Source organism: Callospermophilus lateralis, chromosome 5 (assembly GCF_048772815.1).
Source record: "Callospermophilus lateralis isolate mCalLat2 chromosome 5, mCalLat2.hap1, whole genome shotgun sequence".
Taxonomy (NCBI): Eukaryota; Metazoa; Chordata; class Mammalia; order Rodentia; family Sciuridae; genus Callospermophilus; species Callospermophilus lateralis.
The window spans coordinates 28,409,473-28,435,022 of record NC_135309.1 but is presented as its reverse complement, the minus strand read 5'-3'; the positions used below and the strand labels follow the sequence as shown (position 1 = coordinate 28,435,022).

The 25,550-nt window shown below is 39.4% G+C and overlaps 1 protein-coding gene across 1 annotated transcript; it reads right to left on the bottom strand.

Annotated features, from left to right (window-relative positions):
- LOC143400326 (double homeobox protein A-like) lies at positions 1-25,045 on the bottom strand. Its single transcript, XM_076857603.2, has 3 exons — positions 24,510-25,045; positions 1,181-1,341; positions 1-137 (listed from the first exon to the last, which is right to left on the bottom strand). The coding sequence occupies exons 1-3, from the start codon at positions 25,043-25,045 to the stop codon at positions 1-3; spliced, it is 834 nt and encodes a 277-aa protein (XP_076713718.2).
- Positions 25,046-25,550: the final 505 nt, after the last annotated feature.

The window sequence follows — 25,550 nt, the reverse complement described above, 5'->3', positions numbered from 1 at the left end:
TCAGTAGGACTGTGCAGGGCCTTTGGTGCCTATCTGAGTCCTGAAGGTCTGATGATTATCATCTGTTTTATCATCTACAGAAGGCTTGGCTTGAAGTCCCAGCAGCAGGGGACTCTCTCCAGGAAGACTGAAGAGCACTAGGGTCCAGACTGGTGATACCAATCCTCTGGGTTTTTCTTATGTCTACCATGTTCTAGCTCAAGCTGCTGGCAAAGCTGGTGCCATTGGACTTCTGTTGAAACTGTTCCAGATCTACCCCCACAGTCATTTCTAAGTGCATCTCCAGGCACCTAACTGATGACTGGTCACCCTCTCAGTGAGCCACTGATGCTGGTGGCAGGATATCTGGGCCAAACTGAGTTCAGAGTTGACTTCTGCCTCTGGCCTGAATGAGACCACAAAGATTTCTCCCAGTGCAAGCTTCCTGCCTTCCTTGCTCACGGAGAGAGATCTTGCTCCTGTCTTCTCTTTAACACCTTTTAAAACTCCACAGAGATGGTTAACAGAAGTTGAGAGAGGGCAGAGGAGGCAGCACACTAGCAATGTGTCTGTTGTGTAGAGCCAGGAATGTGGAAGCACTCTTCAATTTGTGAAGGGAGCTGGTTACCATTAATTACCACTGTAGTTTGGATCCGGAAGGTTCCCCAAAGGCTGGGTTCCCAGTGCAGCAGTGGTCAGAATTGGGGCTTCTGAGAAGTGACTGGATGATGAGAGCTCAAGTTTGCCATTTTCTGGGCTTTGCATACCTTGAACTCTGTCCCGGATCTTGTCCCTGGAAGGACTCATCAGGTTCTTTTTTGATCTTCACATGTAATCTAGATCTTCTGTTTGTTGTTGTTGTTGTTGTTGTTGTTTATTGGTTGTTCAAAACATTACAAAGCTCTTGACATATCATATATCATACATTAGATTCAAGTGGGTTATGAACTCCCATTTTTACCCCAAATACAGATTGCAGAATCATATCGGTTACACATCCACATTTTTACATAATGCCCTATTAGTAAATGTTGTATTCTGTTTTGAAACCAAGTTTGGACTCTCGACTCAGGAACTCCAATTTTCTTAGCAAGCTGTTCTCTGCAATGGATCCCAGGGTAGTGTTTTTTTCTGAAGGCGTTGAAGAGGGTGCACAGCTGAGAGGGGCTATAGGTGGTGTGGGGCCATCGAATCTTTTTACTCAGAGTCCCTTCTAGAAGGTGATCTTGCCCAGGGCCTTGGCTGGATTGCAGGGCCTCCTTAAGTTCTCGTCCTTCCAGGAAGAAGGACCTAGCTCTGCGATTCTGAAACCAAACCTGGATTCTTGACTCTTCGACGTTGATTTCCAAAGCAAGTCTTTGTCTGGTAGCATAATGTGAGTATGGCATTTGGTTAAAGGTGTTGATGAGGATTGTCAGCTGCTCTTTGGTGAATTTAGTGTGATTGCGCATATGATTCCCTAGCATAGGCCTGTCTGAAGAGCTGTCTTGCTCATGGTGGAAGAGAGTCCCAATGGCCAAGAATTCATCCAAGAGTTAGAGCAGGACTAGAAGGAGTTATAGATACAAGAGAGAAACTTGGTTTCAGATGATGCCAAAATAAAAACAAAGGGAATAGAGGACTTTTTTGTTGTGCAATTTCGATATTATAGCCCATAGCAAGGAATATACAAATAAATCTCTAGTATTGCCTTTTGTGAAGGAGAAAAAAAAAACTGACTATAATTCAGAGACTAAAGAAAAAGGAGATATATATGAGTGGATTAAAAAAGAGAGATAAATCTGAAATGAGAGCTCAACGTGAAGAAAGATTGAGAGATTACTAAGACACATGTTAGGACTCCCATCTGTGAATGAATCCTGTCATTTCCCTTTGATGGGCCTCTGCCCTCACCCCCTCCTCCATGTCCCAGCAATGTTCTTAGGCTAGCAGGGTCAGGGTTGCTTCCTTGATGAGGTGGTAGAGGGCTCAGGTGCTGGCCTGAGCACCTCCATCTTGGGCCTCTCTGACTCCACCTGCCTCTAACATTTTCCCTCTAGCCCACTCTGTTTTAATGTTACCTTGGAGTCCAGGAACAACAGGTCTGATTGAGAAGCATCTATGTGACTAGGGAACGAAGCTACTCCCAAGTGATAGGAAACCTCCCAGAACTGATCCCCCCCCTGATGGTACTGCCCACTAAATGAAAGCAGTGGCCCCATTGTCGAGCTATGGCTGAGGCTAGGACCCTAAGCAGGTCCCATCTCACTATGAGAACTGAGTCATCCCCTCAAGTGATGATGACCTTCCTTCCAGATCTTCATAGGACCAGTTCTGAGATAATGATCAACCAGATTAGGACCAAGATGACCCACTCTGCCAGCTAGGCAAATCCCCAGCCCTGGCCTTTGTTCTCCTTCCTTTCTATTAGGCCCCAAAGTTTTTGTCAGCCCCTTGAATACAGACCTTCAGTCACTGAACTGTTATACCCATTTTTCCTGGCATGATCACCTTGATTAAAGTTCATTTTTTGTCTTTCATCAATGTTCATCTCTTCATTTGGCATCTTGGGACTGGTACTAAGCCTAGTCTGTTGGGACACCAGAGCAGGACCTTCACCTAGGACCCCAGTAACAAGGTTGCAAAAAAATTGGATCAAGTAGGCACAGTCCTTCCTAGGGCCCATAGGACACTCTGAAGAACCCTGAGAGAAAGGGCATGACCTGGCAGATCATGTTCTGTCAATTCTTGTTTTTCTCTCTGGAGTGTAAAGAAAAAAGAAAAAGGTATCAGTAAGGTGTGATTTGGACCTTGCCTCTGAAGCATAAGAGTTTCAGACTTTTTGATCATGGGAAACAAATTGGTTTGGAGACACAGATTTGAACAAGGAATGAATCAGGGAGCCGTGCAGGCTGATGCTAGACAGATACAGTGGTTTGTCTCTGAGCATTTTATAAATCTCTCTAACTGCTGCTAAACAACCTGTAGAAGCTCATCTGAACCTCAGTAAGGGGAAGTTAGGAGGGTCTAAGCCTGTGATTAGGGCAGAGCACCCAGCCCCCTTCTAAGGCTGAAGATCAACATCAGCAGTGTCCCCTGGCAGAGGAGAGTAAAGCAGCCAGAAGTAGCCTGACCTTCGGGGTCACCTGCAGCAGAGGAGGCCATTGGAAGACAAAATCATCTTGGCAGAACCTGAAGATTTACTTTTGGGTAAATATAGAAAAATACAAAGGCCCTTTCAGGAGAATTAGTTTTTAATCAATGAAACAAGTAGATCATGTCACATACAAGCTACTAACTTCCTTGGTAGCTCTAGGATCATCAGGCTAAAAGCAATCATTTGGGCTAAGTTTTCACATTTGTGTTTCATACAAATTATTTTCAGTTGTGGTTTTGGAGGCTTTTCTCTGCAATCAGGAAATGATGTAGAAAGGTAAAGTCTTTAATTTCTTTTAAAAAAAAAATTAGCCTGTTCTTAGTTTATGGCACTCCTCCTTTGCAAGCCTTGCCTTTGGGATGCTTTCCTTTGTTCTTCTTGCACTGGTTTTGCTAAATACAGAACCAGTTTAGTCCAGTGTGGAAGCACATAGCCTTTGTAGAAAGGCATCTCTATTTCTCCAACTTTGAAACTGGTTAACAGCCCTTATCAGCAACTAAAAGCCTCCCACAGAAGACAAGTAAAGTGATTGAGAAACCCATAAAAAGCCAGAAAAAGAAAGCTGGATAAAGTTAAAACAAATTTCAACACAGGTCTCCACTGATCTGCACAGTAAATATAAAAACCTAACATGTTTATTGGCCTTCTTTTGGTTATATGTCATTATTATTACACAGTTTTCGCATCTACTAGTTCCTTCCTAGTTGGAACCTTCCAGTAAAATACTGGAATGGAGGCATTTTTAAAGATAAAGAGGCACTACAGCACTCAGATTTTAAACTTATAAAGTTATAAGTTTTTCAGGGTTCACTTGGGATTATGCCATACACATAAACAATGAGAGTCCTTTAAAAAAAAACTTTGACTTTATAAAATATTTGTCTAAATTTTGTTCAATAAAGGAGCTGGGCATCTTTAAATAGCTATGAATATCAAAAGCCTTTTCAGGAGATAACCAACTAGTAAAAAGTAAATATAACCAATGAAATAAGCGCAAGTCTTATTTCAGTCCCAAAATGTACTTTTGTATTAAACTGTGTTTCTATATTTAGATTCAATAAGATTGAAGTAATGAGAGTCATTCATTCTGAAAAAGAAAACTTGAGATCCTGATTTTTAATCATCAAATATTGCAAAATTATTACATGGAGGAAAGAGTTTACTTACTCGGTAAAACCCAAAGTCAGAATTCAGAAACTGCCAGGATTTTTTTTAAAAGCCACAGGAAGAAATATTATGGGTAAATACACTTGAGAATATTATTACTAAAAAAGAAAAAAAAAAACTATCCAATTTTGGAATTGGTTATAACAGGACTGAGGTCCTTGTCACCTTCAAACATGAGCCACTAGGGTGTTTCAATGTTCCCTAAAACATGGGGCTAGGAATATAGCTCAGTGGTAGAGCATGTGCTTAAGTATGGGCAAGGCCCTAGGTGTATCATCAGTGTGTGTCACATACATACAGACACACACACACACACACAAAAAAAAAAAAAAAAAGAAAAAAAAAAGAAAAAAAAAATCTTGAAATTACCAATCTTTGTATGTCTTTAGCACTAGAAGCCTGTATTGAAAACAGAATCTTAATTTCTGGGTTCCCATAAAAATAAGAGCAATTTCAAACATCAAAATCTCACTGTAATACCCTTCAAAACCCATACTAATAAACAGAACACAAATAAGAACTCAGTTTTGTTTTTTTTTTTTTTTAAAAAAAGAGGAAACATAGTACTTCAAACTTCAAATTACATTTATGTAAGGAAATGGATTTTCTTAAGCCAATAGTGACCTTTCAGAGGTCATGTCAGAGCAGAGTCACACATTGACCAAGCAGAAAACAAGACTGGACAGTGGGAGACTAACATTGATAGAACCCAGACAAATTGCTTCTAGAGAAAGAGGGTCTCGCCTTCAGGGGACAGTTCTGAAAACAGGCCCAATACTGCATTTCACTGAAGAATACAAATGGAACCATCTGAGGATGCTCAGATCCACAGGTGGTAGATGTGGAGGCCAACACGTGTGCATGTGTGTACATGTGCAGGGTGAAAGGTCACCTGGTCAATAAAGCCCCCAAAACAAATAGTAAAATAGGGGTAAGCTGAATCAGAGACAACGTGATAGGCAGAGAAGCAAAGACCCATCAAACATAATTGGAGCCCCCCGAGACAAAACAACTACCAATTTTAAGTGTGGAAACAGAACTAATATTTAAAGCTACTTCCAAAAACCTTTATAGATATCACATTAGACTTGAATTCACATATGAAAATGATTCATTCTGCAATGGAAAAATTAGAGAAAAGGTTCAACTCCATGACATTGTAAAATGCTATAAAGATAAAAACTTCCATTGACTCTCCAGGAGCTGTTAGTTGGCATTGAAACTCATAACAAAACTGAAATGCCAAAAAATAAACCAGTTAGAACATACAAACAAATTCAACAAGGTTGCAAGATACAAAAATCAACATGTAAAAACTAGTAGCAGTTTTATAAACCAGTACAACATTTGCTGAAAGAAAAATTTTAAAGGTAATCCCATTCACAAAAGCTACAAAAAATAAAACGCCTGATAATAATTTTTACCATGGAAATGGATGATCTCTGTAATGAAAATTATAAAACACTGAAGAAGAAATTGAAGAGGGGACACACACACACACACACACACACACACACACACAAATGAAAAGACCTGCCATGTTCATAAGCTGGAGGAATTAATATTGTTAAAATGTCTGCACTCCCCAAAGCAGTTTATGGATTCAGTGTAATCCTCCTTGAAATACCAATGGCATGATTTACGAAATTAGGAAAAAAAATCCTAAAATTTGTATTTAATCACAAAAGATGCCAGATAGACAAAGCAATCTTGAGCCAAGAGAACAAAGCTAGTCATCATCACCCCAACCACAAAACATTCTTTAAAGCCATAGGGTCAATATAGCATCAGACTGGCACAAAAACCAATATGTAGCCCAACAGAACAGAGAACCTGAAACAAATCCAGCCAATTGATTTTTTGCACAGGTGCCAAAAACATAAGCTGGATAAAAGACAGCCTCTTTATTAAAGATCCTTGGAAACTTGGATGTCCACATGCAAAAGAATGAATCTAGACCCCTATATATCACTATATTAAAAAAAATATGAATCAAAGACCTAAATGTAATGTCTGAAACTATCAAACTACTATAAAAAAATCAAAGGCAAAATACATTGGTCAAGGCAATGATTTCTTAGGGAAGACCTAGAAGCACAGCAATGAAAAAAATAGATGGGATCACACAAATAAGGAAACAAAAATTAACAGACTAAGAAAATATTTGCAAACTATTTATCTAACATAACAAGAGATTAATATTCAGAATATATAAGGAACTCAAAAACTCAACAGCAAAAAAAAAAAAGTCAAAACAATCCCATTAAAAATGAAAAAATAATCTGAATGGACCCTTCCAAAAGAAGATACAAAAATAGCCAAGTATGAGAAAATTCTCAACATCACTAATCATTAAGGAAATGCAAATCAAAACCACATTGAAATACCATTTCACCCTAGTTAGAGTGGCTACAATCAAAAGGAAAAAAAAAAAAGAAGAAGAAGAAATTAATGCTGACGAGGATGCAAAGAAGGGAAAGCTCTTGTATATTCTTCTTGGGAAAATAAATTAGCATAGCCACTATTGAAAACAGTATGGAGGCTCCTCAAAATGCTAAAAACAGAACTACCATGTGACCCAGATAGCCCATGATTTGGGTATATATCCAAAGGAGTTGAAATCAGAATATCAGAGAGATATCTGTATTCCATGTTTCTTGAAGCACTTTACACAAGAGCTAAGATACAGGATCAGTTAACATGTCCATCAACATTGGCACAATGGAATGTTCTCAACCACAAAGAAATCCTGTCATCTGTGGCAACATGGATGGGATTGAAGGACATACATCAAGTGAAATAAAACAGGCACAGAAAAATAGTGTATGTTCTCACTCATACATGGAAACTAAAAGGATGGAAGTCCTAGAAGTAGAGAATAGATTAGTGGTCTCTTGGGGCTACAATGAGTAGAGGGCAGAATAGATGGGTGGGAGGGTGGGAAATGGGTACCAAGATATAGTTAGATAGGAGAACTAGTCCTACTATCCTAAATATAGTAGGGTGACTATAGATTAGAACAATTTATTATGCACTTCTTAAAGAACTAGAAGAAAGGGAGGAGTTTAAAGGTTGCCAACACAAGGAGATGATACATATTTAAGGATGAGGAATTGCTATTACCCTGAAATGATCATGACACATTGTATACATATATCAAATTATCTGCATCCCATAATAATATACAATTATTATTTTCCAATTTAAAAAAAGAATCAACTGCAGTGTGTGAAACAAGAGAGCATCAACATTTTTTAAGAAATTCAAGGAAAGAAAATGTGAGCCAACAACTTTATATCTAGTTGAACTACACTTTGAATATGAAGACCATAAGGTAACAATTTCAAACCTTGAAGAACTGGGGAATATTAAACTCACAAGATGTTCTAAGGAATTTACAAGAGTCTAACGCTTCAAAATGTGGTTTGCAGCCAACAGCAATGTCACTCAGGAGACTGTTAGATGTGCAAAACTCAGGTCCTACCTTAGGATCTTCTGAGTCAGAATCTGAATATTACACACAGGAATATCCCACAAGCTCTATAAGACAAGCTTCATCCCGTCAAGATTTCAACGGAAACTGGCAAAAGGATGTGTTCCTTTTATTTATATATGAAAATATGTTTAATTATAGGTCTGAGGCCAAAACAAAGAAGAAAAGATAAATGTTCTTCCCAAGTAGAAATATCACAACTGAAAAATGGGGAAAAGGAGAAAAAAATAATACCGTGTCATAGAGAAGAGATGGTGTTATTTTCAGCTTTTGGTTGCTGTGACCAAATACCTGCCAAGAACAACTTAGAAGAAGAAAAGTTTATTTTACCTCAGAGTTCCAAAGGGTTGGTCCAGGTTGACCCTATTGCTCTGGGTCCAAAGTGAGGCAGAGCGTCATGGTGGAAGGACATGGAGGAGGGACACTTCTCCATTCACAGCAGCCAGAAATTAGAGATAGGGATGAGGGAAAGGGGCCACGCAGCAGATGCACCCTTCCACAGCCTGCCCCCAGAATCCCACCTCCTCCAGGCACATCCCACCTGTACACAGTTACCTCCCAGTCGGTCCATTCAAACCAGGATAGACTAGATTACTGCTCTCACGGGCCAATCATTTTACCTCCAAACATTCCTACGTTAATACAGGAGCTTTTCAGAGACTCCTCACATCCAAACTATTTCAACTAGAGGGTAACAAACAATATTACAATAAAGATGGTCAATAGCACCAAAGTGTATACCTTCCAACACTTTTTTTTTATTATTATTATATTGACTAATGCCTCCAACTGACTGATAGTGGAGATAGAGAACATTCTTGCTCTTTCCTAATTTTACCAAGATGGCCACTAATATTTCCCATTTGTAAGGCAGTGGTTTGTGATGGGGACTGTCTGTTTCCCTGTGTATCCCCACTTTCTTGCCAGACTTTAAGCTGAGTCGCTCTTATTTCCTAGATGTCATGGCAGTCCTTTGACAGTTTCAAAGACTATCTCAAAATGCTGCTTACTTCTCCAAAGCCAGCACAAAGATCTCAGGGTCCAGTCTGGGAAGACTCTTTGATAACATACCTTTATGAGGGCTGTGGCTCTCTCCCACCATGTCTTCCTTGCTTTTTTGGCTAGAGGTAAGCCACAGGTTCTACCCGCACTGAAGAGGGAGGATTATTACACAAGGCAGTACAGGGCACGGCAGTCTGTGGAGTGTTCGCTCGTTTTGCCAACCAGGGTAGCCTCCTGCCACCGGCCAGCAAGCAGCAGAAGCCTGCTGACAGCATGAAACAAGCCTTGGGCTGGCTGGGGGCCAGGTGACAATATTCCCCCACTGTCCTGCAAGAGACCCTGAAAAGAAAACCTGCTAAGCCACACCTAGACTTCCTCATTCATAGAAACCCCGAGATAATCAATATTGACTTAGGCCACTGTATTTTAGAGTAATGTGTTACATACCAATAAATGTCAGGGTGATTCCTCATTAGATCTGAGGGGGAAAAAAGATAACAAAAGATATTACTGGGACAATTGGAGAAATTTGAATATGAGTTTTGTCCTGGATTATGTAGTACCAATGAAAACTGTCTTGGATGTAATATAATCAGGACTACACAAGAGAACGATTCCGCTCTTCGAAGATCCTACTCAAGTACTTAAGATAGCAACGCACTTTCAAGCAGTTCGGTGCACAAAAACAAACACAGTAAAACAAAAACTTTGTTTGGCAGGGTGTATATGGTATATTTTTTAAATGCAGCGTGGGTGTGTAGAAAGAGTAGCAAAATGCTAGTAATTTATAAATGTACCCCAAAGGGCTTATGAATGTTCATTGTATTAGCCTATATGAGTGACATAATTTTAATTTATACAATGACATTTTTAAATTACCAAAAATTCTGATTTTAATTCCTTAACCTAAAAGTTTACATTTTAAAAATCAGAGGTGGGAGGGGTATGGAGTGAAATCGCACAGCCCTGCCCACTAGGCTCCTCAACCCCCACAGCAGCCACCTGATTCTGTGGGATTGTAGTGTGATAAGGATCAAGGTTAGGCAACCACAAAAATAGATGCATTTCCTGAGCATCTGCAGCTTCATGCTCCTTAATTCATTGTAAAACCTGAACGTGAGGCAATTTTTAGCCTTTACATAAAGATCAGTTTCAGTTATTTCAGACCTGACACCTTTCAGAAAGTTACTAGAGAGCCAAGTAGATGTTCTGAGTTAAAACAAAGCTCCATTTCCTGCAGAGTGCATAGGAATTACCTAGGATTTGTGTTAAAATGCAGATCCTGATGCACTGGGTCTAGAATAGTGCTTCTGAGTTTGCATTTCTAATCATCTCCCAGCTGATTCTGAAGCTGCTGGTACCAGAATCACATTTCTACCTCTAAAGCCTTAGAGCAACTTCCCAGCAGGCTGTCAGTTAAAGTGCAGTTAAAACTCCTTAGTCATTGCAGAGCTGGTAAATGACCTGTGGATCCACTTGCCCAAGGAGGCAAAAATGTACCTATAAAGAAGTTTGCTACACAAACTTGCAATCACAGAAGAAAGGAAACAATCTAAATGTCTATCAATAAGAGAATGGTCAGATAAATTATGGTTTATTTATATAAGGCAACACATATCTCTTTTTAAAAGACACAGTATATACTTGTCCTGTGACCCAGCAAGCCCAATTCTGGTTATTTTCACAAGAGAAATGAAATAGGCCTATACAAAGACCTCTGCAAATATGTCCATAGCAGCTTTACTTATGATTTCCAAAAACTAGTAACAGTCCAGGTGCCTCTCAATAGGGAAGTGGATAAACTAACTGTAATATGGTCATAAAATGTATTACCAGTCAGCAAAAAAAGGGTAATCCTCACCACATAGATGAGTCTCAAGAGGATTAGACTTAGTGAAAAAAAGACTGCCCAAAACAATACACTTTCTGGAGTTGTGATAATTGTGTATTCCTTGACAAAGAAAGAAGTTACGCAGATAGATATAGTCATCAAAACCTCTCAAATGGCCAAGAGTGGTGATGTACACCTGTAATCCCAGCAGCTCGGGAGGCTGATGTAGAAGAGTTCAAAGTCGGCCTCCACAACAACGCCATGCTAAACAACTTAGTCAGACCCTGTCTCTAGATAAAATACAAAATAGGGCTGGGTATGTGACTCAGTGGTTGAGTGTCCCCAAGTTCAGTCCCTAGTACCCAACCCCACCCAAAAAAACAAAACAAAATAAAAAACTTCTCAAATGGTGTTCTTATGATCTTTAAATTTCACTGTATATAAAATGCAGCTCCACAAAGGGGAAAGGTATTCAAATATTGACCTCTAGGGAACAATATGCAATGCATAGAATTATTTTAGGGGAAGGTGCACCAGTAGTATCTGCAACTTACTTTGAATGCATCAGGAAAAAATAACATGGTAAGAGCTGGGTAGAAGGGTGGATCCAGACATAGGTATGTGATAATGCAAACACAGTAAAATAATAATGATAGACTATGTATGTGGGAAAAAAATTCCTTCACCTTTCCGTTCACTTAAATTTTTTTCATATTAAATTGTTGGAAAAAGTGAGATAGATGTATTTTGACATGGAAAAGAAATCACCAGCAGGGGCTGCGTCTGTAGTTCAGTGGTAGTGCGCTTGCCTAGCACGTGTGAGGCACTGGGTTCCACTCTCACCAACACATAAAATAAAGGTATTGTGTCCATCTACAACTAAAAATTTTTCTAAAAAAAAAAAAAAAAAAAAAATCTTTAAAAAAATCACAAGCAATATCTTTATGTGATCAGAAACAAGTTACAGATACACCCACTTATCCACATGTTAGATTTCTGGGCTGATAAGAACTTAGAGGCTATTAATTCTGAGAAATAGGAAAGATGTTGGAAGTAGAGACAAGGAGGCTTTCACTTTCATACAGGGGGTGGGAAGGAAGATTAGAAATGGCGACACTGTCAAAAATAACTTTACAGAAGCAGACAAAGTAATGACCCCAAACAGCCAAAAGCGGGTCAGTGTTGTATGTAATGATGTGTGTGTCAAAATGCAAAGCCAGCGCATACGGCTGCTCTGGCCTTTACAGCTCCAACAGAAACACGGAGCACTTGCCTTGATCCTGTCTCTGTGCAGCCAACTGTGATGACAGTGGGAAAATACGACTAATTGTTTGCATTACAATGAATGCTCTGCTAGGTGCTGAGGTCATAGTGAAAACAACTTGGTCTCTTTCCCATTGCACTCCCAAAAGAGTGAAAATTCAGACACCCAGATGTGTGACAGTGATTTGCAGCATTGGTTGTAATGAGGCGCTTTGGGACACTTGCTCAGTAGATGGAAGTGTGCCACAGGGGGCCACAGGGGTATAATCCCAGGACCACCCTTCTTCCACTTGACCCCAGACCTCTAGTCATGGTTAATTGCACTAGGATGAACAACTTAACCAAGAGCGTTCAATCAAATTCTGTTTCCCATGAGTTCAGAATTAAACTAATGCCCAGTCATTAATTTTTGTTACTACTGGGCCAAAGAGAACATGCAAGCTTGGGAACTATGGAGAGGTTATTATTATGTTTTTTAATCAAAATGCAAGTGAGAAGCAAAGAAAGCCGGAGTACCAAAAGACAGAAAGACCTAGGTGTTCTGTAGAGAGAAGTGAAGAGTTAACAAGGTCCCCCAGAGAAATATTGAGAGTAGCTACCTGATTCTCATTCGTGCTTTGCACGTCTGCCTCCACTATCTTGTAAACCACATTTACGGGCCATCACCCCTGGATTCCATGAAACAACCCTGAAGTTGTCCAGAGAATTTCTTATTTCCTTCATCCAGTCTGAAGAATTCCTCTTGCAGCCTGAAGAGCTATAACTAAGATAATTATTGCAGACAAATCTGCAAAGTGCAATTCAGGAGGCCAGAGGAGATACCATTGGAGGCTCTGAGATCTCAGAAAAGTTTCTGCTATGTAGAAAGTCACCAGGGACCAGACTCCAAGGGCCTTGATACTCTGAACCCTTCGATTATTGTGCAATGCATACCCCCTTGACATGTCATGTCATGTGACTCCCCTGCTCTGCTCCTCCCAGCTAAGTGTCTTTATGGCAGGCTCAGCACTAGGCGCTCAGCTCATGGGGAATGTCAGAACCAACATGATAGAAAGTATAGTGAGCTCTTTGAAGAAAATGAACATGAGGTTAAAGTGCATTTGAGGTAGGGTAGACAGGGAAAAATCTCTAACAAGGGATGTTGGGGCAAAATACTGGAGAGTATGAGGCAGCCGCTAGCTCAGGAAAGAGTGTCACAGGTAGAGGTAAACTGTAATGTGCAAAGATCCTGAGGAATGCCCCTGACAATAAAGCAGTTTCTAAGAACAGAGGTGCTATCCTGCAGAGAGTGAAACCTGGCCTTGATGTGAATGAGCAGAGTGGATGATGCACTGTCTGGGATTCTTACACTTCAATGGTCTTCATAAATCCCCTCAGCATCTATGTGCCTCTGCATTTTTCAAAGTTCCAGGGTAACTTACTTTAAAAAATATTTAATGGTTATTAGAAGTAAAATGTTCTTTTCCCATTTTACCCAACCCTCTTTCATCTGCCAGGTCCAACATTAAAGTTGTCACATAAGCACTTCCTGATGTGATACATAATCACCAAATGGCTAGCAAAAACATAATAAAATAATCTAAATCAAATAAAAAGCATTAGCACTATAAATTTTGCTGATGACATGATCTTATATTTAGAAGACCCCAAAAAACTCTACCAGACGACTTTTGCAGCTCAAACAAATTTAGTAAAGTAGCAAGATACAAGATTGACATAAATAAATCAACTGCTTTACTAGACTCCAATTATAAATCTGTTGAAAAAGAAGTTAGGAAAACCATCCCATTCACCACTTCAAAAAAAATAATAATAATAATATTTGGCAATCAATCCAATAAAGGAGGTGAAGGACCTCTACAATGAAAACTATAGAACATTGAAGAAAGAAATCGAGGAAGAACTTAGGAGATGGAAAGACCTCCCATGTTCATTTTTTAGGTGGGCAAAATTAATATTGTAAAATGGCCACACAACCAAAAGCATTATAGAGAATCAATAAAATCCCCCTCAAAATACCAGTGACATTCTTCATAGAACTAGAAAAAGCAGTTCTAAAAGTTATTTGGAGACATAAGAGATCTAGAATAGCTAAAGCAATTCTGAGCAAAAAGATGGATGCTGCAGACGTCACAATGCCAAACCTCAGAATACAATAGAGACCTACAGTAACACAAAGAGCATGGTATTAGCACCAAACAGACATGAAGACCAATGAAATAGAAGACACAGAGACAAACCACATACATAGTCATCTGACACTAGACAAAGGTGCCAAAAATGTACGTTGGAAGACTGGGGTTGGGGTAGAGCATTCACCTACCACGCATGAGGCACTGGGTTCAATCCTCAGCACCACATAAAAATAAAATAATATTATTTTTTATAACTAAAAATAGTTTTATATATATATATATTATATATATATATGTTGGAGAAAAGATAGCCTCTTCAGCAAATGATGCTGAGAAAACTGGATATTCATACATAGAAGAATGAACCTTGCCTCCTAGCTTTCACTGTGCAAAAACGTCAACTCTAAGTAAATCAAAGACAATTAGACCAGAAATTCTGCAACTGCTATAAGAAAAGGCCGACCAAATACTCCAACACATTGACACAGGCCTCCACTTCCTTAACAAGACTCCTAAAACACAAGAAATAAAACTGAAAATCAACAAGTGGGATTGCATCAAATTAAAAAGCTTCGGCACAGCAAAGGAAACAATTAAGAATGTGAAGAGAACCTACAGAATGGGAGAATTCCTTGCCATCAGCTCCTCATGGCATTAATATTCAGAATATATACAGAACTCAAAAACACCAAAAACAAACAACACAATTAATAGAAAAAATAATTAACAGGCGCATCTCAAAAGAAATACAAATGGTTAATAAATATCTGAAAAAATGTTCAATATCTCTAACAATCAAGGAAATGAAAATCAAAATGTTATTCATCTCACTCCAGTCAGAATGGTAGTCATCAAGAATACAAATAAGTGTTGGCAAGGATGTTGGGGGAAAGGTACACTCAGACATTGGTGGGACTGCAAATTAGTGCAACCACTCTGGAAATCAGGATAAAGATTTCTCAAAAAACCACCACATGACTCAGCTATCTTACTTCTCGGTATCTATCCAAAAGATCTAAAACCAGCATCATATAGGAACCTAGCCACATCAATGTTTACAGCAGCACAATTCACAATTGCTAAGCTATAGAACCATTCTAGGTGCTCTTCAACAGACAAATGGATAAAGAAAACGTGATACATATAAGATAACTATAGAAACTATATAACTACACATAAGATAACTATAGAAACTATATAACTATAGAAAACTTGGAATGGAACCACCATTTGACCCACCTATGCCACTCCTTGGTTTATGCATTAATGTACTAATGTACCAAAAATGTACATTGGAGAAAAGATAGCCTCTTCAACAAATGGTGCTGGGGAAACTGGAAATCCACATGTAACAAAATGAAATTGAACTTCTCTCTTAAAATACACAAAACTCAACTCAAAGTGGATCAAGAACCTAGGAATTAAACTAGAGACCCTGCACCTAATGGAAGAAAAACTAGGCCCAAGTCTCCATCATGTGGGATCAGGCCTCAACTTCCTTAATAAGACTCCTATAGCGCAAGAATTAAATCCAAGAATCAATAAATGGGATGGACTCAAACTAAAAATTTCTTCTCACAAAGAGAAATAATCTGTGAGGTGAAAATAGAGCCTGCAGCCTGAGAGCAAATCTTTACCACCAGAACAGATAGAGCACTAATCTCTAGGATATATACAGCACTCAAAAACCTTCACACACACACAAAAAAACCAATCAATAAATGGGCCAAGGAACTGAACAGACACTTCTCAGGACAGAATATACAATCAATCAACAAATATATTAAAAAAAAGGTTCAATATCTCTAGCAATCAGAGAAATGCAAATAAAACTACTCTAAAGATTTCATCTCACTCCAGTCAGAATAGCAGCTATTAAGAATACAAACAACAGTAAATATTGGTGAGGATGTGGGGGAAAAGGCACACTCATACATTGCTGGTGGGACTGCAAATTGGTGCAGCCAATCTGGAAAGCAGTATGGAGATTCCTTGGAAAACTTGGAATGGAACCACCATTTGACCCAGCTATCCCTCTCCTCGGACTATACTCAAAGGACTTAAAAACAGCATACTACAGAGACACAGCCACATCAATGTTTATAGCAGCTCAATTCACAATAGCTAAATTGTGGAACCAACTCAGATGCCCTTCAGAAGATGAATGAATAGGAAAACTTTGGTGTATATATACACAATGGAACATTACTCATCATTAAAAGAGAATAAAATCACGGCATTTGCAGGTAAATAGGTAGAGTTGGAGAACATAATGCTAAGTGAAGTAAGCAAATCCCCAAAACCAAAGGCTTAATGTTTTCTTTGGCATGAGGATGTTGACTCATAATGGCGATTGTTGGGGGAGCATGGGAGGAATGGAGGAACTTTAGATAGGGCAAAGGGGAGGGAAGGAAAAGGAGGCAGGGCAAGGAGATAGGAATGATGGCTGAATGAGTTAGACATCATTACCCTAAGTACAGATATGAAGACACGTATGATGTGAAAATACTTTGTCTACCAGTGTCTTGAAAATTTGTGCTTTATATGTACAATATGAAATGAATTGCATGCTGTCATCCTGTATAACAAATTAGAATAAATAATTTAATAAAAAAGAAAAGAAAATGTGATACATATATACACAATGGAGTATTACTTGGCCATAAAGAAAAATGAAATTATGGCATTTTCCAATAAATGGATGAAACTGAAGACCATCATGCTAAGTGAAATAAGCCAGTCCCAGAAAGTTAAAATTTGAATGTTTTCTCTGATATGCAGAAAGAAGCTAGTCCAAAATAAGGGAAAAGAAAAGTTGGGAGGGGGTAATTTCATCAAAATAAAAGAAAAAATCAGTGGGATGGATGAAAGGGACTTGACAGAGAATCAAGATGGATGGGATAAGGCAAGAACAATGGAATGAATGACATAACTTTCCTGGGTACATCTACGAATATACCACTGTGAACCTCACCTTTATGTGTATCTATAAGGCACTAATTTTAAAAAATCAACTGTAAGTAAATAGCAGAAAAATTGGTGGAGTAGAGAGGAGGAGACAGTAGAAAGGAGAACGGATAGAGAAACTATCCGGGACTGAATAGGAGCAAATTATATTCCACGCTTTCATAATTATGTCAAATAATTATTACTAATGTTGTGTATAACTAAAAAGAATAATAAAATCATAAAAATTATATTTTAATAAGATGGCAAATATATATGTGTAGATATTTATGTGCATATATGACAACATATGTGAGAGCAAGGAAAGCTGAAGTAAGATACATAACCCAAAATCAAAGGAAAGGATTAATGACTGTGACTACATAAAAACTTCAAAACCATTAAGCAAGGGCCAGAGATGCAGCTCAGTAGTAGAGCGCTCGACTAGCCTGTACAAGGGCCTGGGTTCCATCCCTAGCACCACAAAAACAAAAGACAAACAAAAAACCTATGAAGTAGTCAAATGACATTTACCAAGAAAAGAAATGAAGACAGCTTTTCAACACAAGTGCAGATGCATATTCAGAATTGAAGAAATATAACTTAAAACCCAATTCATCCTAATAGATACATTCTCATACATGTGTCCAGAGGAATATCTAAGGCTATAGGATAATTCATAATAGTAAATGTCTGGAGAAAACAAACAAAAACATTTAGTGATGAGGAATGAGTTAACAGGACAGCACAACCACTCTGTTGTAATACTGCACAGCCATTAAAAAGATGAAGGCTGACTTACACGGTCTGATAAGAGCTTGTAAGATACAGTGTTAAGTAATCAAAGTAGGTCGGAGTCATTATAGATATTATATATACATTCCCCACACACAAGAAAAATACACTAGCCAGGACTAACCCTGAGAAATGTGTATCATAGCCAATGTGGGCAAAGTTCACTGATTTTATCAGCCCATGATGACATTGCCAATGAGTAGCTAAATGAGGACTTCACCCCTGATCTGCCAGACTCCAAAGCTGACACATTTAATCATGAAGCTCAATATCATGAGATGATGCCAAAAAGACAAGAACAGCTAGGAAACAAATGGCAGGACATTTCCTACTTTCTACTTCCCAGACAACCAGGTGGAAAAAAAAGACACTAATGGAATTTTACAAAATAAAGGCATATTCATCTTTAAGTCCTTGAAAGGAGAAGGCTGGGTATGGCAGAAGAACATATAGCTGCCTTCCCTTCCCAGGGATGATCCAAAAAGACAAGCAGGTTTGTTAAAATTCAGAACTTTCCCTCCTCTGTGAATTTTAGGGTGCAAAAACCAATCATCTGGAATCTTTAGCATCTCAGCAGACCTGAAATTCAGTGGTTGCCTTACTGGTTCTAACTAAATTCCTACAGGCTTAAAAATTAGATAAATCCTGAGCTTTTTTGAAAGCACTTGGCATTAAATAAGCCTACTTATCTAGACGCAGGCCCATGAACATTCTACCACATGTTGCTGACTCCTTAGAGTAAGGAGAACTCTCAGAAGAGTTGGGAAATCTGGAACCCGGCACAACTGCACTCCAGCATCCGTGTTAAGTTGTTTTATGACATAGCCAATAATGAGAGCTGACGATCTTCAACAATTTACTTTTTTGGAGGACCAAACTCTAGTACCTGGGTCAGGCTAGAGTCCAAAGGCTGGCTCTGTGCCTCCCATCCAGTCAAACGAAGCCAATGAAATTCTTTATCTCAAGAACTGAAGTGACTGGGAGTCTGTTTTATCATTGAATCTAATAAGTGGCATTGCTCTAAAGTCCACAGATTCCTGCTATTGAAGTTCGCAAAACTCTCCCAACCCCTACCTTCCTGAAGCTTCCCCCATTCCATGAACAATCTTAGTGTGCTCTTTAGGCCGCCCAGGTGCAGTGTCTGCTGTTTCCAATGGCAAAACAACATGGAGGAATATCGTTCTGCTTGTTACACACCCAACATTCATTTCCCATTTTTTTTTTTTCTGCCAAACAGGACCCTGATTTTGTTTGCCATGACGGTATTCACATGAAATACTCCATCTCTCTTGCAGCTAAAGATAGTCATGTGACTTAGCCCTGGCCTATGAGTCACTGAAAGAACTTCCTGAGAGTCTCCTTAAAAACAGCCAGACACTGCAGAGTGCCATCTTTGGCCCTTTGCTCTCATTTCTTTCACTGGAAGGTGATGGGCGACTGGGAGCTGCCATCTTACAACCCTGACACTTGAAGCCACTCATGAAGGATGCAGCACAGGAAGAGAGAAGGGGCTTAGGATACCTTGGACAACGATGATGCTTCCCCTCGTAACTTCTTCCGTGAGGAAAATAAACCTCCACTTGGTTCAGAAGCTTGGACACATTTCTGAAATGAACAGCAGAACATAGTCACAAGATGCAACGTCTTTCATAAAGTCTATTTTATAATTTCAATTCAAGGTAAGCATTGGGAGAGAATCTGCTACTGTAAATTGTGTGGAAGAAAGAACTCATGCCAAATCGGGACAGGTCTGCCCTCTTGTGGGCAAAACACGCAGATACATAATATATAACCCACTGTAATGAAGCAGAGTTCATAAATCAAGCAGAAATACAATAGGCCCCTCCAATCCATGGTTTCATTCTGTGGTTTCAGTTATATGCAGCTCATGGTGGACCAAAATTATTAAATAGGAAATTCTATAAACAAAAATCCATTCGTTTTAAAGTGCATGACATTCCGTGTAGCATGGTGACATCTCATACTGTCTTATCCTGCACATGAATCATCATTTTTTTCCAAGATACCCGTGCTGAATATGTAGCCCACCCCATAGTCACTAAGTATCCATATGGTTATCAAATCGACAGTTGGGGAACCACAATGTTCATATTTTACTTAATTGTAGCCCAAATCTCAAGGGAAATGATGCAGATAATTCAGATGTTCCAAAGAGAAGCTTGAAGGGCTCCCTTTAAATGAAAGGCAAGAATACAGTGAGATATTTCAAGAGAATTAAAACACATTTGCATAACTTTCATGACACTGTGTTGTTATAATTCTTCTATTTTATTAGTATTCTCTTATTGTGCCCAATATATAAATTCACCTTTATCATAGGTATATAAGGGAAAACTGATATCATAGGGTTCAATACTATCTGTGGTTTCAGGCATCCAGAGATCTTGGAGTGTAGCCTAGTGTTTCCCTGGTTCATAGTGGGGAGCTGTTTGGACTAATAATGGGTACAGAACAGAACAGAAAGAAAATGAAATCTGACTGTGAGATGAGGGAAAGTCTAACAGCAAAAGTAGTCAGTAACCTCGGGGAATAAGTCGAATTCTGATAGACAAAGGGCCTGCAGGCCAGAAACAGAGTGTGAACAGGGGCTGGTAGGCACATTGAGGAACAGGAATGAAAAGTGCCTCATCCGCAAGGAAGCTTAAACATAGCTAACTATGACAGAAGCACATACCTAGTGCCAGTTATTATTGTATATTCATTTTCTCAGTAAATTCTCCATATAAGCCACAAAAGTGAAAGGCACTATGACTATTATCCCCATTGTACAGATGAATAAATTGAAGCATAAATAGTGAATTTCTCTAGGATGACAGAGACAGGAGGGGCAGAAATGGGATGTATATGGGCACAAGTGAGTCTAGTTCCAGAGCCTAGTCTTCTAAGCATCTTTTGCACAAAGGCTTGGTAATGGCCCTCTGAAGGACATTTCTAAAAGGCTTTGAGTGGATGCTAGCACATGGAACTAAGGAAAACACGATCACTAAGGAGACCCCTGGGGTTTTGAGAGCATTGTATTGTCAAAAGGCTGGACAAAAAAAGTTTTAAGACTTAAAACCATGTTGGGGTTCCCAAATGACATTGATAAAGAAGAGAATCAAGTCAGTCCCAAGAAAGGTTATGATCCTTTGCACACAATCAGCAAGGCTAATTGGGAAAATTCAAACAGGAGAATTTCCCAAAGGGCAGAGCAGAGGCCAGGAAGAACAATTTACAAGGGAAATGCTTTCAGGGAGCAGAAAGGAAGCCCTCTGAAGGAAAGTAATGGCCCATCTGAAGGACTCCTCATGAAGGAATGAAATATTAACAAGGTGATCGTATCAATCAATCAAATACGCCTCTGCGAATGCAAAAACTGTTTCAGAGGGGAACATGGGAGAAATGATCTCAATATGGGAGAAAGTTGACAAAAATCAATGATAAAAATAATCAAAATAGAAATAGAAATTTCTTAATACTTGTAAAATTAATAATCAGATTAGTAGCCAAAGGAGAGAGACACTTAAAGTTGGGAGTGAGATTTGTCACTATTTTGATTCTTTATTAAGCAGAAATGGTTAGCTTAGAAGAACAGAGTAAAACATACAAAGTTCACTCTCGTGAACAGAGTAAAACATTCAAAGTTTCACAACTCGAAACCTGTCCACCAGCACCCAGACCTTGGTCTCCACTGAAAGAAACCAGGACTCCTTGGAGAAATGACTAGTTCCATGATTCCAAGATATTAGGCCCACTTGGGAGAAGTTAAGCCTGGAATATTTCAGAATATGCCAGAAATCCAAGAAGCGTTCAAAATAGGTGACACAGGAACCAGTTTGGGGCACAAATAATCAGGAATAATGATGAATTATAAACCATTGGGAGAGAATGAAGGGATTCATGAGTTCACTTCCATAAGCAGTAGATAAGGAGCTAAATGTGGAGGAATAACGATAATAGAACGCTGAGTCTGACTAGGGAATGTGGAAGGTGTCCTGAATGTGGAAAAGAAGCATTTGGCAACCTTTCTAGTAAAGATCAGAACAGGGGAGAGGTATCCATAAAGGTTGACTCCATGGGAACCTTGTGATGACGAGCAGGGTATTTGCATGGTTTGTACTTATTAACAGTTGGAAAGGAGAAAAAGAATGAAGGAATACATCAGCTCCTTAACGAGGTCATCAAAATCAAATCACCAAATAAGGACAGTCGGGCACCGCGTGCCTCCAGCTGTGACACTGAGACAAGTCACTTATGCAATGTCATACCTAAGAAAGTACAAGTACATATAACCCCAAAGAACTCTCAGGCATACCCAAACAGAGAAGCATCCTCCTAAAGATGTATGTATGGAGTTGGGGAATCCAATATGCAATATGGTACCCAAGATTGGATCTTGACACAGAAAAAAAAAGACATCCGTGGAATAATGGTGAATCTGATAGTTAAAAGTATGGAATGCATGTCAACTTCTTAGTGTTGACAAATGTACCACAGTCACATAAGACATTGACATTACAGAAACCTGGATAAAAAAATACATGAATTCTTTGCACTATCTTTGCATCTGCTCTATAAATCTAAAATTTTCAAATAAAAGGTTTAAGAAAAAGAAACTAAAGGAGAATAAGGTTGCATTTTAAAAAAAAAATGCCAATGTTATTAAAGACAAAGACAGACTATAAAAATGTTGATAAGAGTTGGCTAAGAAGACAGGATAGCTAAATTCATTACCTGACCTTAGACTGGATCCTGAAAGAGTAGATACAATTCTGTAAGGGACATTGAGTCAACTAACATTAAAAGAGGAATAATATTGTAAGAATCCCATTTATAATAGCAAAACACACAGTATTTGTGAAAAAGCTTGCTAATAAAATTTAAAGCTTTATAAAACATCAAAGACTAACCAAAGAGATTTATTATATGATCATAGTATTTTATTATTACAAAAAAATTAGTTTGCCTCCAAATTATCCTGACCAGGTTAATGTTGTACTGGTGACTTTTTTTTTTTTTTTTGAGGAGTGGGAGGGACACAGAGAAGGTAAATCTTAAATTTACATGGAGCAAACAACCAGCTACCAAGACTTGATCTCAAGCCATAGTCATTAACACAATGTGCAATTTGGTGCAGGGTAGGCAGATTAAGTGTTAGTAATGATGGCATCAAGTACATGCTTTGGGTTATAAACAATGGGAAAAGTGGGCTCAAAGGGATTAAAGAAGACTTCAACAGGAAGTCTTAAAACAGAGCTGTCTCCTGGATTGGTAATGGTGTGACTTGACAGCCTGGTCAAGGGAACAGTTTTACCCATCCCTCTGTCCTGGGTTCTTAGGATGATGGCATTGCCCCTCAGGCTGGTCCCTTTAGGGCATAATTGTCTGGAGCAGTTCTGTTCTATCACAGTAATGACAGAGCAGATGCCGATACCTATTGCTTCTTTCTGAGAAGTTGGGCAGTCGTTCTAAAAATCCCAAGATATGTTTCCACTTATGTCTTCATGGCCAGGCTTGGGTCACTCCCTCAATAACCAAGTATGCTCGCTCCAAAATCAGCTGCTGGCAAAGGTAGGAAGGTCACCACCACTACCCTCCATAAATCATCCTAGGCAGAAGTAGGGCTGGGGTGTCAGCCACTAAGACAACAATGTCAACTGTGCTGGGGAAATTTTTTTTTCCTATAAATATATTCATTTTTTATTTATATCAACTTCCAAAAAAAAAAAAAAAGTCTGAGGGAGGAAATTCTTCCAGAAGTTATACATATTTTTTCCTTCAATTTTTCATTTTATGGTTTTAACATCAATTGATGACTTTTCCAGAATCAATTGTTGTTTCTCTGATGACTGAAAAAAAGGTTGTTACTAAGTTTATTTTCTTCATCTCAAGGTCGACTGAACTCTGATGCCAGGTTGCTTCAGTAGGGCTGTGCGGGGCCCTTGGTGCCTGTCTACCTCCTAAAGTTCTGATTTTTTTTTTTTTTTTTTTTTTTTTTTGTGTGTGTGTGTGTGGTGCTGGGGATCAAACACAGGGCCTTATGCATGAGATGGAAGCACTCTGCCAACTGAGCTATGGCCCCAGCCCTTAGATTATCATCTTTTCTCATCTGCAGAAGGCTTGGCTTGAAGTCCCCGCAGCACGGGACGCTCCCCAGGAAGGCTGAAGTCATGTCAAATCCTCTGGATTTGTCTATGTCCTCCATGTTCTAACTCAAGCTGCTGGCAAAGCTGGTGCCATTGGACTTCTGTTGAAACTGTTCCAGATCTACCCCCACAGTCATTTCTAAGTGCATCTCCAGGCACCTAACTGATGATGGTCACCCTCTCAGTGAGCCACTGATGCTGGTGGCAGGACATCTGGGCCAAACTGAGTTCAGAGTTGACTTCTGCCTCTGGCCTGAATGAGACCACAAAGATTTCTCCTAGTGCAAGCTTCCTGCCTTCCTTGCTCACGGGGAGACATCTTGCTCCTGTCTTCTCTTTAACACCTTTTAAAACTCCACAGAGATGGTTAACAGAAGTTGAGAGAGGGCAGAGGAGGCAGCACACTAGCAATGTGTCTGTTGTGTAGAGCCAGGAATGTGGAAGCACTCTTCAATTTGTGAAGGGAGCTGGTTTCCATTAATGTTACCACTGTAGTTTGGATCCGGAAGGTTCCCCAAAGGCAGGGTTCCCAGTGCAGCAGTGGTCAGAGTTGGGGCTTCTGAGAAGTGACTGGATGATGAGAGCTCAAGTTTGCCATTTTCTGGGCTTTCCATACCTTGAACTCTGTCCCCGATCTTGTCCCTGGAAGGATTCATCAGGTTCTTTCTTGATCTTCACACGTAATCTAGATCTTCTGTTTTGAAACCAAGTTTGGACTCTCGACTCAGGAACTCCAATTTTCTTAGCAAGCCGTTCTCTGCAATGGATCCCAGGGTAGGGGTTTTTCTTGAAGGCCTTGAAGAGGGTGCACAGCTGAGAGGGGCTATAGGTGGTGCGGGGCCGTCGGATCTGTTCACTGGGAGTCCCTTTTGGAAGGTGATCTTGCCCAGGGCCTTGGCTGGATTGCAGGGCCTCCTTAACTTCTTGTCTTTCCTGGAAGAAGGACCTAGCTCTGCGATTCTGAAACCAAACCTGGATTCTTGACTCTTCAACGTTGATTTCCAAAGCAAGTCTTTGTCTGGTAGCATAATGTGGGTAAGGCATTTGGTTAAAGGTGTTGATGAGGATTGTCAGCTGCTCTTTGGTGAACTTAGTGCGATTGCGCATATGATTACCTAGCATAGGCCCGTTTGAAGAGCTGTTTTGCTCCATGTTGGGAAAGAGTCCTGATGATCCAAAATCCAAGAGATCCTGGGTAAAATAATGTTTTTAAATTATTTTTGATATTATTGACACATTTGGATATTTTCTCCAAATGGAGAAAAAAATTCACTGACAAATGAAACTTCAATGCCCTACGTAGAAATCATCATCTGCAATTCTCTACCTATACGACCAACTGAAGATTGATATTGAGCACCTTCTAAATTCCAGGTGCCAAGTTCAGTACACCCTCAGATTAATCCGTACAATGCAGCTTCAAGTAGAAGCCAAGTCCAGAGGAAGAATGAGATTTGTGTGAATCACCAGCTGGATAAGTGGTACAGCCGGGGTCCTATGCTCATTTTCAGACAAGTGCCCTATTCTTCAATTCAGACTTGTGTCTCTAGCCTTCATTGTGCCAGGAAAAAAAATAAATAAATGATATAGATTCATAAACCAGGAGGAGCTGCAAAAACTCCCCTAGATGTTTTCATCTCTGCAGGCTCTATAGGAA